This window comes from Eremothecium cymbalariae, chromosome 4, assembly GCF_000235365.1.
Source record: "Eremothecium cymbalariae DBVPG#7215 chromosome 4, complete sequence".
Lineage (NCBI taxonomy): Eukaryota > Fungi > Ascomycota > Saccharomycetes > Saccharomycetales > Saccharomycetaceae > Eremothecium > Eremothecium cymbalariae.
The window spans coordinates 106,795-124,580 of record NC_016452.1 but is presented as its reverse complement, the minus strand read 5'-3'; the positions used below and the strand labels follow the sequence as shown (position 1 = coordinate 124,580).

Below are 17,786 nucleotides of genomic sequence, written 5' to 3'. Positions count from 1 at the left end.
GCGTGTTCGCCGGGTAAGCGCGCGGTGGTGGCGGCTCCCAGTGTTTTTGTGGTTTGTTTGGGCGAAGTGGGTCACGTGATACACGGTGTGCAGATAAGTGGTGCACGCATGGTGCCGCAAGGACAGCAGCAACCTTGTCAATCCCTTCCGGGCGGCTCCTGCAGCGCTGCAGTGTGGCAGTGTCTGCGCACACTTGCATTCTTCCGCATGAGACCGCGGCGGCGGGGCTGGAGATCGCGGTGTGGTGTACGGGTTTTGTGGCCGGGTAAGCACGCTATTCCTGTGTGCAGTATGTGGCGGACGTATTGGGTTGTGTGAGGCTGTATACCTGGAAGCAAGACGGCGGCACGCCTGGGGCCGGTACACGGTGCAAGGTGGTGTGGTGGTGGGGGTGGCTGTTTTGGATTGCTGGCCAGCATACCTGGTGTGATGTGCTGTTCGCCGCAGGCTGTTGCGGCAGAGGTTTCACTTTCACCGGGCACGTGAGTGCTCACGTGCCCGGATGTGTCGCGGCCCTGGCCGGATCTATCGCAAAGAAAAAAGGAAACAATGGCCTTACTACGGCTTTCCGAAGCTCTTATGCATGTGGAGCTGTCCCTGGAGCAAACGCATTGTGTGTGTAGACAAAGATGGTAAATAGTCCCCATTGCCCCAGTTCAGCGGACCGACGCATGGAGAGTAGCAGCACTGTGGATGTTTGTAAGTTGACATTTGTTTTTTGCCTTTTTTATACAGTTTTCGTCGAGAGATCGCATCGCTAACGGCTCATTACAGTAACTCTTTCCACGTTGACAGTACGAGTTGTCAAGTCGTTTCCCCATCGAAACGTGAAGAATCTGGTTTTACGTGGCTACGATCTGAACCGGAAGACGGCGGCGGATCTTTTTGGGGATGCTCTGACAAGTATCCAGAATAATGGGGCGTTTCGAGCTTTCCGGACTGTCTCGTATGATACAATGAAGATATATACGCATGCGCAGGGCTCGAAGGGTGTGAATCTCGTGATCAACTTTGACCACGACGGGGAGGACGAGGGCTGGGTGCTAGATGTCCAGGACGCGCGGCGGAGTCTTGCGGAGTTGGGGCTCCGTAACGAGACAGAAGTGTCGCTATTCAACCGGGATGAATACCTGGCTTTTAAAGCTGACCCGGAACGAAGATGGATCTAAGGCCGGACAAAAGAGAGAGATCTAGTTAGTCGGTCGGTCGGTTTCACATTATATTCTGTAGTTCGTTTACTTAAATATATATTTCTTTTGTTCTGGGCACACGTTATTTGGCCCTTTTTTGTTCTTGTAATAATATGTACTTCGTGAAATGGGCAGTGAAGCAGGCACAGGCGATACTCATGGTCGAAGATGCTTTGAGACCGTTTCTCACGACAATGCCGTCATGGGAGTTGATTGATTTGATGTAAATGGGAATCCTGATCCAGGTTAACTTGTTTAAATTGGCGAACATTTTAGCGCGTTTAGGATCAAAGGGCAATCTCCGAAATTTGTTGCCTATACGAGTGTTCGATGAATATTTCGCCAAAAACCTGCTCCATGAGATGGACTCGCTTTCTCCTGAAGGACATCTAGCCGAGACATCCGCCGAATCGGTATCAGGTTCACATGTCTCGGCACCGGTTGTAACGTTACTGTTGTTTTCCAACCCCAATTTCTGCCTGAGAATCTGACGTCCATCACCCTTGGCTATCTGGGACTGTTCGGCGATAGTAACCGCATAACTATATATTGTTGCCATCAGATTGAACACCAGAACTAGGGGGAACACCGTAAACGCCAGAGAGAGGAACACTACACACCAGAACAACACCAGGTGGAATTTGCGGTTATTTGGGCACTTCACAGAAGGATCAAGATTGGCAAAATCCACAATCCGGGGGTTCACACCAAGAACTCCTTTGGTAGGGAGCTGCGTATCAAATTTGTATAACAATTTGTTATTAGTCTCGATAAAGGGATCGTAGTCGCTGATAAACGACGTGTAAAACGCCACCGTACGATCATTCTTCACATTTGCAAACGCAATCCGGTATTTGAAGCGGCCCAGCTGCTTGATAAATTCACCCTCAGTCAACTTCACCAACGTATCATCTTGCTCATAGGCCAAAAACATCTGCCTGCCGCTGCGACCCAACGCGTGCATCCCGATAAACCGTAAAAACATTAAAAACACATCCATCACCAGAGACTTAGAATTGGGATCCTGCGACGTGTAAAACTCAAGACCAAGGTGGGGCGTAGCAAAACTCATATAGAACACAGGCTCCATGTGTCCAAACAATTCCTTGCACTCCGTAAATATCTTCCCAATAACATATCGCGATACCAACCCGCCCATCGAATACCCAATAAAACTAATCTTGCCTATCCGCCGCTCACCATAATTCTTCACAAATTCACACAACTCAATAATCACCTGGTACCCCATGTAATCCACCCCATGAAGCGTCTTCAGATAACCGTTCTCACGAGGCAAATAGAACAGTATCTCGTCCTCATTGAACTCGTCGTCCTCAGCAAAAGTTTCCGCAAGCAACTGCTTAAGCGTACCCATATGTGTGTGTGACCCCCATAGGCCATGTACTAACACAAGCAAATGCTTGCCCCTATCACTCATCACTGTAACAACTAATACCCTGTTGACACTCTGCTGACGACAGTAGTAGCGGCCGCCTCAGCAACACCTCTTGGACTTATATAAAAGTCCACGTGAAGTCGGCGGTAGACGTAAATGGACCACTACATGATCACGTCTCATGGAACAAACCACCATAACACCATGAAAATGACGGCATTGTAACAATACTCCAAAAGGTTGTACTCAAAGGGAAATCTTATATCCGGACCAAAGGCCTCCTCTAGGACCTTGTGAAGAGCTTTAGCAATATCTCTACACAATTTTGGATTTGTTCAAAGGTTATTTCTTGCTGTGTTGCTAGTTCATTTCGAAAAGAAAACTCGCTTGCGCCGTAAGTCATCTTGTATAGCTTTTCGTACTGGGGGTGAGGGATATTTCTCAGACGCAGCCCTCCCAAGATACATTGTGAGAGGCGGGAGACGAATTGTTGCTTGTGATCGTTTTTGCGTAACAGGCTATGCAGTTTGATGGACGATTGTGTACGTTTGAGCTGTGTGCGGTGTATGACAGTGTCGATGTGCACCAACGATGAAGTTTGTTGTGGCTCCTGTGGCTGCTGCGGCGACAGCGTGGAGGATTCTTCAGCGTCTGGGGTGGTAGTGGTAGTGGTAGCAGTAGTGGCAGTGGCAGTAGTAGCGGAAATTGTTATCGCTGGCAGCGAAGATGCAGGCTCGGAGGTCGGTGTTGGCCCCGTCACGGCTGCTGCTGCTGCTGCTGCATCTGCTGCATCTGCATTGCCGGCGGTAGTAGTAGCAGTCGCAGCAGCTGTTGCAAACGTAACAACAAGCTTGCGGTCCAGTCGTCGTTTTACTGACAAATCAAGATTACTGCAACACACCCGAAGCTGCGCATCTGCGCCCAATTGCTTGTAAAACACCACATATTCCTTAGCTGCCCCATTCCTACCGGATAGTTCCACTACAAGACCCCTGTACTTGTGACGTCTCCGCAGGAGCTTAGCCCTGAAGAACGAGCACGTAGTCCAACTCTCACTATAGCAGCGGTAGGTTCCCGTCTTATTCACCCACACTGGCAGTTTCTCTACATTAATGCTGCCTATAAACCTGCCTGCAATTAACCCTATCTCAACTCCGCCCATGGTACCACTCGTGTCGCTGTCCTCTGTAACAGCAGACTCTCGCCATAGCTGTACGTCCCGCACTGTAACCCCCTGTCCAACAGCAATCTCCAGCACCGCCCATTTGCCCCAAGTACTCGTCATAACTTGGTTTAATTGCTCCAGATCTAAGTTAATCAATGTACTGAAGATAGTCACGTGTACAATTTTTCTGGCCGCAGCCGAGAAAACTTGTGAAAAGCCATTTCCGCCTGGAGAAAAGTTCTTCAAAGTGGGAAAAGGTTTACTTTGTGGCGAAAACCAACTATTATCACCATCAATAGTTGCAACAGAAGCAAAAGTAGAAGGTCTATAAGGGATTTCAGAGGGTCTAGGGTTGAGAGGCAGGTATTTAAAAGCGAAAGGTTAGATAAAATAGGGAAGCGATGTCACTACCACCTTCTACGCTAAACCAAAAGAGTTCACGTGTATACTCAGTTGCGCGTGTGTATCAGGATGCATGTAGTCAACGGCCTCAAGAATACTGGGATTATGAGCAAGGTGTGACAATTGACTGGGGCAAGATAAACAATTATGAGATTATAAATAAGATTGGACGTGGCAAGTATTCGGAGGTTTTCAGAGGGAAAAGTATTGTGAATGATCATCCATGCGTCATTAAGGTTCTAAAGCCAGTGAAGATGAAAAAGATCTATCGAGAGCTGAAGATTTTGACGAATTTGACTGGGGGTCCGAATGTGATTGGGTTGTTCGATATTGTACAGGATCCTGGGTCGAAGATTCCAGCTTTAATTTTTGAAGAGGTCAAGAATGTTGATTTCCGGACGTTATATCCTGCGTTTACGCTATCAGATATCCAATACTACTTCAAGCAGCTGTTGATTGCTTTGGATTACTGTCATTCGATGGGAATTATGCACAGGGATGTTAAGCCTCAGAACGTTATGATAGATCCTACAGAACGTAAGTTGCGTCTTATCGACTGGGGCCTTGCTGAGTTTTATCATCCAGGTGTCGATTACAACGTGCGTGTAGCTTCTCGCTACCACAAAGGCCCAGAGCTGCTTGTAAACCTTAATCAGTATGATTACTCGTTAGACCTCTGGTCCGTGGGATGCATGCTTGCGGCCATCGTTTTCAAGAAGGAGCCTTTTTTCAAAGGCAGCACTAACCCAGATCAGCTGGTTAAAATCGCGAGGGTTCTTGGTACCAAACAACTGCTTGCCTACTTGGACCATTATGGTCTGACACTACCTCATGAATACGATAACATAATGAAGGACTTTGAGCCAAAACCTTGGAATTACTTCATATCAAATGATACCCCCTTAGCTATTCCGGCAATCGTTGACCTAATTGATCATTTGCTGCGCTATGACCACCAAAAACGTTTAACTGCTAAAGAGGCTATGGCGCATGAGTTCTTCCAAAAGCAATTCTCCCAGTGAACTCTGTAACAACTTGCCCACATATTATCAGAATAATAGATTTTCCACAGTAGAGTGTATACCCTGGAAGAGAGAGAACAGATTGTAAAAAACAAATCAATTTAATTCTTATAATGTCTATTTTGTTCTATTTTTGTTTATCTATCCAGTAGTATACTACTATCGCTCCCTCTCCTCCTATCCCGTCATTTCATCCGTGCTAACCGATATAGTTTGATATCACTACTCATCGCTTAATCCGATGATATGGTTTCACGACGAAAGAAAGCAGATGCAGTAGAAAAAGAATGCACTCACGGTTACAAGTATATTTATATATAAATATATATAAATATAGAAGAAGTATTTACATTGATTAGCGAAAGCTGTTAGCCTTCACTAAACGACACAAATCCAAATCCCCCCTGATTGATGTTAAGAATCAAAACAAAATCGTAATGTGACAGCAGTTGCAGGCGCTTCCCAAAACACCCAATCGTTTATAATAAAGTTTCGCTACATTGTCAGATCGAGTTGTGCATTCCTTCTGTTGCAAGTTTCAGTGCCTGTAAAAACCTCGGTGATGGTGTGATTTCTTTAAAACTATGCAATGAGCGTTGTCGTTGTCGCTGTCACTGTCAGTGTCACTCCTATCTCAAAAAACCTAGCAACCTCCCCTCACTGCAGTTACACTTCTTGAAGTATGTATCATTTCTCCAATTCCATCTAGTTTTGGCACAACTTAGCCCTCGCCTTAGTTCAAGGGCTTGGCAACGCATGGAACTGTTTATATCATTGTTTGTATCCCAATTAAACTTTAATGGATTTCATCCGACGTCCGACATCCCCATCGCACCAGCCCTCCGCTTAAACGAAACGCCTAAAAGGATACAATTAATTGCAAATTCTAAATTCTCAAAATTATCCAGAAAATACCAATGTATGCTGCATCAACAGCAGCTTCTCAATACTAATAGCCATCTTGTTACGGTTCATCGTCATCGCCAACACTGACCTTGCATATGAAACCCCATATAAAGATAGTCGCTTCCGCTCAACACTCCAGTTAGTCTGCAAACCAGCCAACATACAAACAATATACCTATATATTGATCGTCAGACCTCATACAAGCTTGAATAGATTTATGTCCGTCACCAAGTCTATTGGCGGACTTATCGACAAGCCATTCCACAAAGAAAAACATTTTACGCTACAATATAGACAAGAATCATAGAAGATTCTTCCAGCTTCAGCTTCCTTGCATCCTGCTACCAAATTCCACCCAGGGGAGCTTAAATATGCTTCTACATAACCTAATTAAGGTATAATATGCATGTATTATCGAAAACCAACCAAAATAACGGTTTTGGGTTTCTCGAGATCTCGATCATTATATACGTATATTATAAAAAGAAACGTGGACGTGAAAAATTTTCACTCTTTTGGATCTCAAACCATTGTCGTTGGAAAATTAGCAGAAGTATAAAGAGTGTTAAAAAGTTTTATTAATCAGAATTCTCTACTATTATAGTTGAAATATATCATCAGATTTAGTATTTGAGAAACTATCGAAAACTTATAATCATAAGAGATGTCTCACAGAAAGTACGAAGCACCACGTCACGGTCATTTAGGTTTCTTGCCAAGAAAGAGAGCTGCCTCCATCAGAGGTAGAGTCAAGTCCTTCCCAAAGGACGACAAGTCTAAGCCAGTTGCTTTGACTTCCTTCTTGGGTTACAAGGCTGGTATGACCACTATTGTTAGAGACTTGGACAGACCAGGTTCCAAGTTCCACAAGAGAGAGATTGTTGAGGCTGTTACTGTTGTTGACACACCACCAGTCGTTGTTGTTGGTGTTGTCGGTTACGTTGAGACTCCAAGAGGTTTGAGATCCTTGACCACTGTTTGGGCTGAGCACTTGTCTGACGATCTAAAGAGAAGATTCTACAAGAACTGGTATAAGTCTAAGAAGAAGGCTTTCACTAAATACTCTGCCAAGTACGCTCAAGACGGTACTGCTGTTGAGAAGGAATTGGCTAGAATGAAGAAGTACGCTACTGTCATCAGAGTTTTGGCTCATACTCAAATCAGAAAGACCCCATTGGCCCAAAAGAGGGCACACTTGGCTGAAATCCAATTGAACGGTGGCTCTATTTCTGAGAAGGTTGACTGGGCTAGAGAGCACTTTGAGAAGACTGTCTCCGTTGACTCTGTTTTCGAACAGAATGAGATGATTGACGTTGTTGCTGTCACCAAGGGTCACGGTTTCGAGGGTGTTACTCACAGATGGGGTACTAAGAAGCTACCAAGAAAGACTCACAGAGGTTTGAGAAAGGTTGCTTGTATTGGTGCTTGGCATCCTGCCCACGTCATGTGGACCGTTGCCAGAGCTGGTCAAAATGGTTACCACCACAGAACCTCCATCAACCACAAGATCTACAGAATCGGTAAGGGCGATGACGAAGGTAACGCTGCGACTGAGTTTGACAGAACCAAGAAGACCATCACCCCTATGGGTGGTTTCGTCCACTACGGTGCTGTTAACAACGACTTCGTCATGGTTAAGGGTTCTATTCCAGGTACCAGAAAGAGAGTTGTCACCTTGAGAAAATCCTTGTACACCAACACTTCCAGAAAGGCTATTGAAGAGGTTACCTTGAAGTGGATTGACACTGCCTCCAAGTTCGGTAAGGGTAGATTCCAAACCCCAGCTGAAAAGCACGCCTTCATGGGTACCTTGAAGAAGGACTTGTAATTTACCACATGCCGTTAGTACCGACTTCCACCTTTTGGTGTTTTTTAGTTATCTACTTGATCGTTTCTCCAATTAAATAGACTATTTTTTGCCAATAGACGTACATTCGTCCTTATTATGTTTTATACACATAAACCAACTCACTTCGTCTTGCTACTGCTAGCTGCGGTTTGTTTCCGACACTTGTCGCTGCAAAACCATTTAGCATTTCCTCGTGGGGCCGTCCGCAGCCCAACACAAGGATAGTGGAACCACTCCACTGCACACTGCTTATTGTCACATGCAATCATCGGACCGTAGGAGATATCTCGGCATACACAGTACACATCCTCTTGCACAGTCTTATCCGCTGTACCCCATTGCTCCTGCCCTTGACGCTGCCCCTGCCCCTGCTTACTTACGCGCTGCTTCTCCAGCAACTGTGACTTCTTTAGATTAATCCGGATCTTCAGGGGTCTCTTCGCTCTGCCAGATCCTACCACCTGCGGCAGTGAATTAATGTGTTCCTGGTACCGCTTACTCACGCTTGCCAACTCCCGAAGCTCCTCCAGCTGCTGTTCCAGCTTCTTGCGATGTTGCTTCACAAGCTGCCGCAGGTATTTTGCCTCATTGAGAAATTCCTTGCACCGACCGCCTTGCAATTCCAAGCTTTGGATCGTCCACAGCGTGCGAATGATTTCGCATGGCAGGTGGTCTAGTGTATTAAGAAAGCTGTATCGTACATCGTCCATGCTACCTGCCTGCCAAAATAAACCTCTCACTGCTTATAATACCTTCGGTGCCAACCCGATAGACTTGAATTGATTTGTATCTGGCACTGAACCTTATAAGCATCGCGCTGATCAACAGTATAAAGGGAGGTGAGAGGGGGAAGCTGGCAACGAAGGACAACGAGAAAATCCGCGAGGTTCGCCAACGTACTTTTCTGCCGACAATATAATTGGAGCACAACGTGAATTTGGGTCGACTATATAATTGCTTACGAAATCATCTGCATCCGTGCACCTCGTAAGAGTTCTCTGGCCAATCAGATGTCATTATTTGAATTCCTGGGTATTCTAAATCACTACTAACGATGTGTGCTTTTAAACCATTTTTTGGTCTTCAGCGTAAGATCGATAATCCCGACCGAAAAGTTGAACAAAGTTTTCGCACTTTCTTTCGCCTATATCACAGGTAAATTCTCAAATAGTGCTTCAGCTCTCTCACAAAGGTTGGTTTTTGGATTGTACTGACTATTCTATACCCAGGGAAGAAATTAGCTGAAACCAACGTACTCAATCTGTCATATTTTTTTTCTTCACACAATAAAATTCCTACTTTTGCGATGTTTAGTCAATTATCGTCTGCCGCTAAACGTGCCACGAATAAAACATTCTTCCGCACTCCGCTGGCAAAGAATTTAATGGCTGGTGGAGCAGTGGTGACGGGAATTACTGCGACTGCAGCTCTTTACGCTGATTCGTTAACAGCGGATGCTATGACTGCGGCGGAGCATGGGTTGCATCCTCCAGCTTACGGATGGTCGCACAATGGTCCGCTTCAGACATTTGACCATGCTTCAATCAGACGTGGTTACCAGGTTTACCGTGAGGTGTGTGCTGCGTGCCACTCGCTTGATCGTGTTGCGTGGAGAACGCTTGTCGGTGTATCTCATACCAATGCCGAGGTCAGAGAGATGGCCGAGGAATTCGAGTACGACAACGAGCCCGATGAGCAAGGTAACCCTAGAAAGAGACCAGGTAAGTTGGCAGACTACATTCCAGGTCCTTATCCAAACGAACAAGCCGCCAGAGCTGCGAACCAAGGTGCATTACCCCCAGATTTATCCTTGATTGTCAAGGCAAGACACGGTGGTGCCGATTACATCTTTGCCCTTTTGACTGGTTACCCGGATGATCCTCCCGCCGGTGTACAGCTTCCTCCAGGCTCCAATTACAATCCTTACTTCCCAGGTGGCTCCATTGCAATGGGTAGAGTCTTGTTCGATGACTTGGTTGAATATGAAGATGGCACGCCAGCAACCACCTCTCAGATGGCTAAGGATGTCTCTACATTCTTGCAGTGGTGTGCGGAACCTGAACACGACGAGAGAAAGAGACTGGGTCTAAAAGCTATCATCATCCTATCTTCGTTGTACCTATTGTCTGTCTGGGTTAAGAAGTTCAAGTGGTCCTCCTTGAAGAGCAGAAAATTTGTCTTCAATCCTCCAAAGAAATAAAACAACTGGACCATCATTTGATCGCATTCCGTTTTTGTCTATTTATTCAATATTTATATGAAACGTTAAGAGAACCCACAGAGTATTCTTTTTTATTTATTTTTTCTTTTTACTTTTGACAAAACTCTAGAAGCCAATAATAATACTACTTACCATCTTTTGATGCCGTTATGATCCAAAGAGACCAGATTATTTTAAGAGAGGAACCTAATTCTACGAGCGGGCATTGCCTACCACTCTTAGGTACATTCATATTTCATGTCAGAATCGGGAGGATTCGGAAAGCAGAAGGAGAGGAAGCAAAGTAGTAAAAAGACCTATAAAGGCCAAAGATGCATATCAGAGACATTGTTAACAGCTGCACAAAATTGGATGCATTTCATGCCGGCTTTTTTCTGCCCCACCACATTCCTTAATGTTTTTTATTTTGATTGTTTGTCCCCATATCTCTTCTCCTTTGTGTATTTATTACCGATATTCTGATCGTTGTAGCATCATGACTGCATGTCTAAAACTAAATATTCTCCTTTCCCCTCTCCTTATCCTGCATCCTCTACCGTACAACTTCTCCCTTTTAAGACCCCCGACCCCCATCTCCCTTCTGTCAATAACGTCTACGTTTTTGTTTTTATATTATTTATTAGTAGGGGATAGTAACCAAGTAAAATAGAACCTAAAACACTATATATATACATACCTCACCTTCCCTTTTTATACTACGTACACGCAACTATAAAAATCTTATTGTGAATAGTCCTTTGATGAGCCCACTGCTTTATGATCCTGGGGACGCTACCATACCGTCCTCATCCCCTTCAATACTCGTTCGTCGAACCATAGCAAGCAAAACCTACTGTTTCCTACTTTCTATTCCTTCCGCCTGCTTCCTTGGCATCCGTTAATGGGCCTAACTAACGCCTGCAACCTTTCGAGCCGACCGCGTCCATCACCAGCCCCTTCCAACCTTCTCTTATGACTGCCTAATCATGCACATTGTCTCACATCCGACTAATTTGGGCTAACAAGCGTTCACCATTGCGCTGAAGGCTCGAGAGATCCCCGTATCTGAACGCGTTCATCTTGTAATTAATATTCCGCATAGGGAAATTGAGATTTGCTGGAATAAAGAAGGAAAATTTTGATAAAAATGGCTAGGAATGTTCATCTATCCTACTGACTACATCGCTCTCGATATAGAAAGTAGCTGCTACGGAGTTGTCGTTATTAGTGGCAGCTGGTCTGATTTTGGAACTAGGAGAGAACCGTTGGAGTCCCGGAATAGCAGTTTTCAATATAAGAGATACTTAGAATAGGATGTCTCAGTCGCAAACAACTACACCACGGAAAAGAGGCAGACCTACGATACTAAAGGATTACGCTGATCCCATGAAGAGCCCCATGGCCTACTCCTCTTTACAAGTGCAAAAATCCAACCAGTGTTTTAATAAACCTCTTATGCGTATTGCGGGGGCTGGCAATACATCGCCTGTTAAGTTCAAAACGCCCGTGACGAAAAACGTGACGGATTTAAATGCGTCGATCACGTTCATAGATGAATCTTCTCCTCCATCGTCAGCAGACTCTGTTGGATCTGGGGGGAAGACTTCTAAGTTTAGAGGTATTGTGATTAACACCCCCAAGAAGTCTACTGCTTCAAAGTCTTCTGGGTCCGGGCAGGAATCGTCGCCCCTGACGCCATTAGACAACGTGTTCTCGTCAGTTTCCAGGGCTCAACTGAGCTCCCCGCCAGGGATTATGCATGAAGACTATGGATCTCCACTGAAGAAACGTCGTACCTCGGTTAGAACCAGGCCTGTGGGGACCACGTCTGTTGCAGCGAATAAAGGGGAAGCAGACGCGAACAAGGCGACCAGTGCAAATTCGCGAACTACCAGCTCTGCTGCGGCTTTCAAGTTTTTTCTGAGTATCGATAATGAGGGTAAAGCTTGTATTTCTGATTCTCGGGTATCTATAGGTACTACTGGCCATGGTTCTGGTTCAGCTTCCGGCGCTGGTACTGGCAATCCCCTTGTTGATGGCTGTATGCATAGTTGTAATGTACTGGGGGTCAATGCTGCTACAGGCGAGGGTTGGGTTTCTGCGCCAGCGATGAAGTTTGACAAGAGAAGGGTGCTTGGTCTTTTGAAGCAAATGTCCAAGAAATCGGGTATTTCTACGGCTCCATCAGCTAATCCCCTCTCTGCCTTCATTCCCATCTCTTCTTCAGCCTCCACATCTTCCCTGGGCTCTAATATCACAGCAGCATCAGCAGCTCCCATAACAACAACAAAAATGACCACCACCAACACAACATCGAATATTAATAATAAAAAGCATCAGAACAAGTCAAACGAAGTATATTCTTCCGACTTTCCGCCGTGTTCTCCTCCGCCGCCGCCTAATTCATCTGCCATTCCCTTGACCCCTCGCTGCACATCCGTTTTTCAGTTCAAGACAGGTTTTACGCCATGTAACATCTCTATTGATGAGTTGCTAAGAAGTCCTCAAGTCAAGTCCGCTGGAGCTGATAGATTCCTTATCTCTTCTGTATCCACCCCCGCTGGTAACGCGGCTACCACCGTTGCTGCGGCTGCAGCTATGTCTGCAAAGCAAGATCACTTCGTCTTCAAACTATCTTCTGGAGATCCACTCTTGATGAACGACGAAGATTCAGAACTGTTAGCCCATGTAAGCAATGACCCCGCAGAAATGCAGCATATTTTGAATTCCCCCAGAAGACCCGTATGCTTCAACACTCCTCCCTCATGGGTTAACGTGAGTTCACCTCCAAGGTCTTCATCTATGATGAAATCTGATGGCCAAATACATACCTCTTCGGTGATTTTATCAAAAATTGATGAGCAACCTTCCACTCCAGGGGTTCCTCTCAATGAATCTGCACCTGTATTCCAATACACGCCTATAATTCAACAAGCTATGTCCGGGGCCTTCTCTAAGCAACATTTGCTTCCTGATGTTGCTCATGAAAAGGTTCAGATAACAAACTTAAGCAGTAATGATAAAGGGACTGCACCCATAGAACATGACGATGCAAGGCTAGCTCTGAAGAAACTGATTAAAGGCTAATCAGGCGCTGTAGCTATATAAATAGACAATCTGAGAATATATATAATCAACAATCTTATCTTTTCATTGATTAAGAAGTACTGAGTTTAGTCTCTTCCAAATTGACGCTTTTTACATCAATGCTACATTTTTAGTGTATTAAGATCACATTCTACTTACGATTTTGATTTATTATTTACCGTTCAAAGGTTCTCAAATAATCTGAAACCAAAAGAGAAACACACTGCAAAGCTTGTACTCAAACCCACAGCGGTTCGTCAAAATTGAATAACCATGATAACCCAATCCACGAACTAATTACACCAATAGAGCAGAAAATGCTGTAACACATCAATCCCAGAAATTCGTACTTCTGTAATATCACATACTTGAACTTCATCACACCTAGCGACTCAACAGCCAAAACCATAGGCACCAACAAAAGACAATAGCATACAGCTAATCTATCAAAAAAAAATACACGTCTTTGAATACTGGTGGACACTTTTACTGTCTTTTTTAGAGCACTGAAGTATATTATACACCAGATCCAAGTGTATAGAACTTTAATCAAGAACTCGCTCGATTGGTATAGTAATGGAAATAAAGACACATATCCAGATGCAGTTAATAGCATGAATGGCGTTAAAAGCCTCCTGTCCATAGAAACTAAAAATGAAAATGGCACTATAACTAACATAATTGCCTTCTCGTGGACATGCCAGCCGAATAGAAATGAGGAAAACCCGCATAACGTCAAACATCCAATGAATCTCTTAAAGGAAGGGTTGAAAAGCACCGGAATGATAGCTAGTATTTGGTAGAAGAGTGTCAATGCAAACGTGAGTCTTGGTTGAACCTGCGGTAAAATTATAAATAGTATGTCTTGAACAAGACCCCGTGTACCATAATTTGAAGCTCCAATTCGATTCTTTATTTCTTCAATTGAGTTTGGAATCAAAGGCGGCAACACGATTTTAGTCGCACATTTGTGGACATATGGCATTTTCAGCATTATAAAAGTCAATATCCTATCCATAAATGCATAAACTGCCCAAAAGTTTGGAGCCCAATAAGCATGGGTCAGTCCTCTGGAAAATGGGAATAGACGAGAGATCAGCTGAGGCAACACAGGAATAAAAGGAACAAAACAAACTGCAAGTATAGACACAATGATAACACCAAGCTTCAATAAGTTAAACCACCTAACCACAAAAATAAGATCTCTGTAAGTTCGGAAACTAAAGTTCGAGAAGTTCAGGACGTATGCCCGCAACAAGAAAGTGAAGTAGGCTGGAGCCAAATACAAGAAGATGTGCTTAAAACAAAGCACAGTAGTAAAGAAAGCACCGCATAACAAGTACCGCTCCTTTTTGGCAGCCACTATCGAAGCAATAAGAATTGCAAACAGAAATCCATTGTATTGGAAGTGCATGTGGTCAACAATAAGAAACCCCGGGGATAGCGCAATACTGCTGGCTATAATGAAGTTCACAGTCCGCTCGGACTCATCACTGGTGTTGATAAACACCTGCAACACAACAAACAGTAAGATCTCCGTCCCAATTACCGTCAATCGTAGAAATACCACCGTGGGCCATCCAAACTTGCCCTCCTTAACGATATCCAAGCAGCCATCATCTCTTACTACAGCAGGAACAAACTGCGACAGCACCCATTCGAAGTAGGCGAAAAAGGGAGGATAATCAAGCGTCCACTGGCTTGTCGCCTCCCTGTACCAGTCCAGCAAGGGCAGCTTATTCGTCAACGCCAACCAATTCCTATGCACCTCTAGATCTGTGCTGAAATAATCCGGCATCAACAACAACTTCAACACAGTGCTCGACACCCAAAAGTTCCACAGCGAAAACCTGCATCCTTGCTTCTCCTCCGACCCACTCACTCGCTTACCCCCACCCCAATCTGCATCTTGTTTTTCTGCTTCTGCCGATTTTTGCATCTCACGCTTACCACTATCCTCCTCCGAACCGTGATTCCGCACTACCCTTTTCTTCTTCTTAGCATCACCCTCTGAATCTGAATTCACCTTCTTGACTGTCCTCCGCACAGACATCACTGCTTCTAACTTCGCAATAATTGTCCTGTCTCTTTTCTGAATCTACAGCTTGCTAAATAAAATATCTTTAAAAAATCATCCTCCAGTATTCATATTCCTTTATTTCTAGATTACGTTTGCTTTCCAAAACGACGCATCGCTTAGCGATCTACACACGTAATACACAGTACGGGCCCCTTCGCTCCTGCTGTCTTGGGCCACCCTGATCCATATATATTTAACACCAACCATATATCGTTTTGCCACAATTACAAGAGCTCTAGGCAAGTTTCAGGCTCTAATTCGATCAATCCTTGAGGATTAAGTTGGCGGTTTTCGACGTAGAAAAAGATTTGGTTTATTTCGCCTTCTTAAAGCTTGTTCAGTTTACCAACAGGAAAGTACCCCTGGACAGCAAGAGCGGTTACGTTGGGTTATTCGTGCGGATTTGTGTGAGGTTATACAGTGATTGGTAGATATTTTACAGGTTAGAAGTTCAAATGGAGAGTAATAACTGGTTAGAACCACCGGTATGGGGTAGTAGCTCTGAGGAAGGGACGGTAGACGGTTTGAGTAGGACTTTTGAGACACTTGGTCGTGATATCTTAAATAACGAGGATCAGGAGGATCCGCTCGAGCACAATGCTTGGGGGAGTGCTACCACGCCAAATATCCAGGCGGAATTGACTAAGGGGCTGCGTGTGGGGGTTGCAGATACTGGGGGGGATAGAGATGATGATTTGCGACCCCCGGTGGAGGGGGAGATTCTGCATTCGCAGCAGTTGCTTTCGTCGCTTGCACCAGAGAAGGATCCCTTGCAGGGGTTGGTGGCAGCGAATTCGGTGAGGTCTCCTACTAAGGGTGATCCGTTATTTATGGGGTTTGGTAACTCGCCAATTGCTGTTGAGGAATTTGACTCAAAAAATTCAGCTAATGCTTTAAGGGGAACCACGACGCCTACAAAAAAGCATGGTAAAGTGCAGAGGTTATTTAGCACTAAAATGTTACGTCGGACGCCACTAACTGAGGAACAGGAGAATGATCTGATCGTGGATCCATTGGGAGACCTGTCGCAGCAGTCAGCAGAGCAAGAGTTTGTTGACGAACCGCTAGAGGAATCGGTGTTTGATTCGAAGTTGAACCTATTGCAACAAATGGAGGCTCCGTTATTCGAAGCTTCACAAAGTAAACCAAGGTTAACACAGCAGTTGCAGCTCGTGGCTGATCCTCCAAGGCAGCTTCACCGGAAGCTGCAATCGCTATCGCAACAGAAGGACCAGCAGGAAGCATCTAGTAATGTATTTGAGATCGAGGTTGTAGATCCAATTAAAGTGGCTGATCTTACGTTCTCTCATGTTGAATATACGGTCCATACGAAGTCCAGTTCTCTAGAGCCTAGCGAGGTCACTGTCAAGAGACGCTACAGAGACTTTAGGTGGTTATACCGTCAGTTACAGAGTAATCATTGGGGCAGAATTATCCCCCCACCTCCTGATAAGCAAACTGTTGGTAGGTTCAAACAGGACTTTATCGAAAATAGGCGATTTCAAATGGAGCGAATGCTAAAAAAAATTGGGCAGAATACCATTTTCCAAAAAGATGAAGATTTCATAATGTTTTTAACTAGCTCAAATTTCTCTCAAGATTCTAAGGTCAGGGAACACCTTACAGGTTCAAGAGCGGTTAATGACAGTAGTGATCTCTCGGAGATTCACATAAGCGAACTTAAATTATTGGGGCCGGAGGACGCAGAGACTGTTATCAAGAATGGCGGTTTGGATAGTGATTCCAATTCAACTTTTATGCGCATCTCATTCAGTTCACCACCTAGATACACTGAACCAGATTCTTATTTCGTGGAGAGAAGACAACAAGCCGATATATTGGAAGAACAATTAAAACAGATGTACAAATCTTTAGAACTGGTTGACTCCCAAAAGAATGAACTGGTGTCTGTAATCAAGGAGTTTGCTGCAACTCTCAAAGCTCTCGTAGATTTGGAAGCCTCAAAGAAAATCTCAGATTTATTATCTAATTTTTCAGAAGTACATCGGAGAATTATGGAATCAGTACAGAGAACCTCTTTACAGGATTCCCTGACACTAGGTATCACAATTGATGAGTACCTGAGATCATTAGGAAGTATTAAGGCGATATTTAACCAACGTTCAAAACTAGGATACTATCTTGTTCTTGTCGAGTCTGACAGGGTTAAGAAGCAAGCCCAGTTGCAGAAACTCACCAATAATATGAAGAGTCCACCTGATAAAATTGAGGCCACAAAACAGGAATTGTTTGCTTTGCAAAGGAGACAACAGGTGATAAAAGAACACTGGGACCAAATTGCCGAAGTTATGAGAGATGAATTGACAAACTATTATGACGCTAAGATTGCAGATTTTAGAAATAATATGGAAATATATTTGGAATCTGCAATTGAAACACAAAAGGAATGCATTGAACTCTGGGAAACATTCTATCAAAATAATTTGTAGATAAATAAGTATATAAGCAGCCCTACGTAGTTCTAGGT

General features: G+C 44.4%; 9 protein-coding genes and 1 further gene across 9 annotated transcripts; 6 read left to right on the top strand and 4 right to left on the bottom strand.

Moving 5' to 3' along the window:
• Positions 1-671: 671 nt before the first annotated feature.
• On the top strand, positions 672-1,169 carry Ecym_4059 (the record flags this gene model as incomplete).
• A 103-nt stretch (positions 1,170-1,272) lies between these two features.
• LPL1 (putative hydrolase) lies at positions 1,273-2,628 on the bottom strand (the record flags this gene model as incomplete). Its single annotated transcript, XM_003645908.1, has 1 exon — positions 1,273-2,628. One exon carries the CDS (start codon positions 2,626-2,628, stop codon positions 1,273-1,275), a length of 1,356 nt encoding a protein of 451 aa, XP_003645956.1.
• A 241-nt stretch (positions 2,629-2,869) lies between these two features.
• Positions 2,870-3,871, bottom strand: SLD7 (Sld7p; the record flags this gene model as incomplete). Its single annotated transcript, XM_003645907.1, has 1 exon — positions 2,870-3,871. The coding sequence occupies one exon, from the start codon at positions 3,869-3,871 to the stop codon at positions 2,870-2,872; it is 1,002 nt and encodes a 333-aa protein (XP_003645955.1).
• Positions 3,872-4,152: 281 nt separating this feature from the next.
• Positions 4,153-5,175, top strand: CKA2 (casein kinase 2 catalytic subunit CKA2; the record flags this gene model as incomplete). The annotated part of the gene is made up of 1 exon (XM_003645906.1): positions 4,153-5,175. One exon carries the CDS (start codon positions 4,153-4,155, stop codon positions 5,173-5,175), a length of 1,023 nt encoding a protein of 340 aa, XP_003645954.1.
• A 1,571-nt stretch (positions 5,176-6,746) lies between these two features.
• On the top strand, positions 6,747-7,910 carry RPL3 (60S ribosomal protein uL3; the record flags this gene model as incomplete). Its single annotated transcript, XM_003645905.1, has 1 exon — positions 6,747-7,910. One exon carries the CDS (start codon positions 6,747-6,749, stop codon positions 7,908-7,910), a length of 1,164 nt encoding a protein of 387 aa, XP_003645953.1.
• A 140-nt stretch (positions 7,911-8,050) lies between these two features.
• On the bottom strand, positions 8,051-8,641 carry YNG1 (Yng1p; the record flags this gene model as incomplete). The annotated part of the gene is made up of 1 exon (XM_003645904.1): positions 8,051-8,641. The coding sequence occupies one exon, from the start codon at positions 8,639-8,641 to the stop codon at positions 8,051-8,053; it is 591 nt and encodes a 196-aa protein (XP_003645952.1).
• A 596-nt stretch (positions 8,642-9,237) lies between these two features.
• On the top strand, positions 9,238-10,131 carry CYT1 (ubiquinol--cytochrome-c reductase catalytic subunit CYT1; the record flags this gene model as incomplete). Its single annotated transcript, XM_003645903.1, has 1 exon — positions 9,238-10,131. One exon carries the CDS (start codon positions 9,238-9,240, stop codon positions 10,129-10,131), a length of 894 nt encoding a protein of 297 aa, XP_003645951.1.
• Positions 10,132-11,445: 1,314 nt separating this feature from the next.
• Positions 11,446-13,218, top strand: MSA1 (Msa1p; the record flags this gene model as incomplete). The annotated part of the gene is made up of 1 exon (XM_003645902.1): positions 11,446-13,218. The coding sequence occupies one exon, from the start codon at positions 11,446-11,448 to the stop codon at positions 13,216-13,218; it is 1,773 nt and encodes a 590-aa protein (XP_003645950.1).
• A 238-nt stretch (positions 13,219-13,456) lies between these two features.
• ALG8 (dolichyl-P-Glc:Glc1Man(9)GlcNAc(2)-PP-dolichol alpha-1,3-glucosyltransferase) lies at positions 13,457-15,271 on the bottom strand (the record flags this gene model as incomplete). Its single annotated transcript, XM_003645901.1, has 1 exon — positions 13,457-15,271. The coding sequence occupies one exon, from the start codon at positions 15,269-15,271 to the stop codon at positions 13,457-13,459; it is 1,815 nt and encodes a 604-aa protein (XP_003645949.1).
• Positions 15,272-15,753: 482 nt separating this feature from the next.
• Positions 15,754-17,748, top strand: VPS5 (sorting nexin 1; the record flags this gene model as incomplete). The annotated part of the gene is made up of 1 exon (XM_003645900.1): positions 15,754-17,748. The coding sequence occupies one exon, from the start codon at positions 15,754-15,756 to the stop codon at positions 17,746-17,748; it is 1,995 nt and encodes a 664-aa protein (XP_003645948.1).
• Between the last annotated feature and the right edge of the window lie 38 nt (positions 17,749-17,786).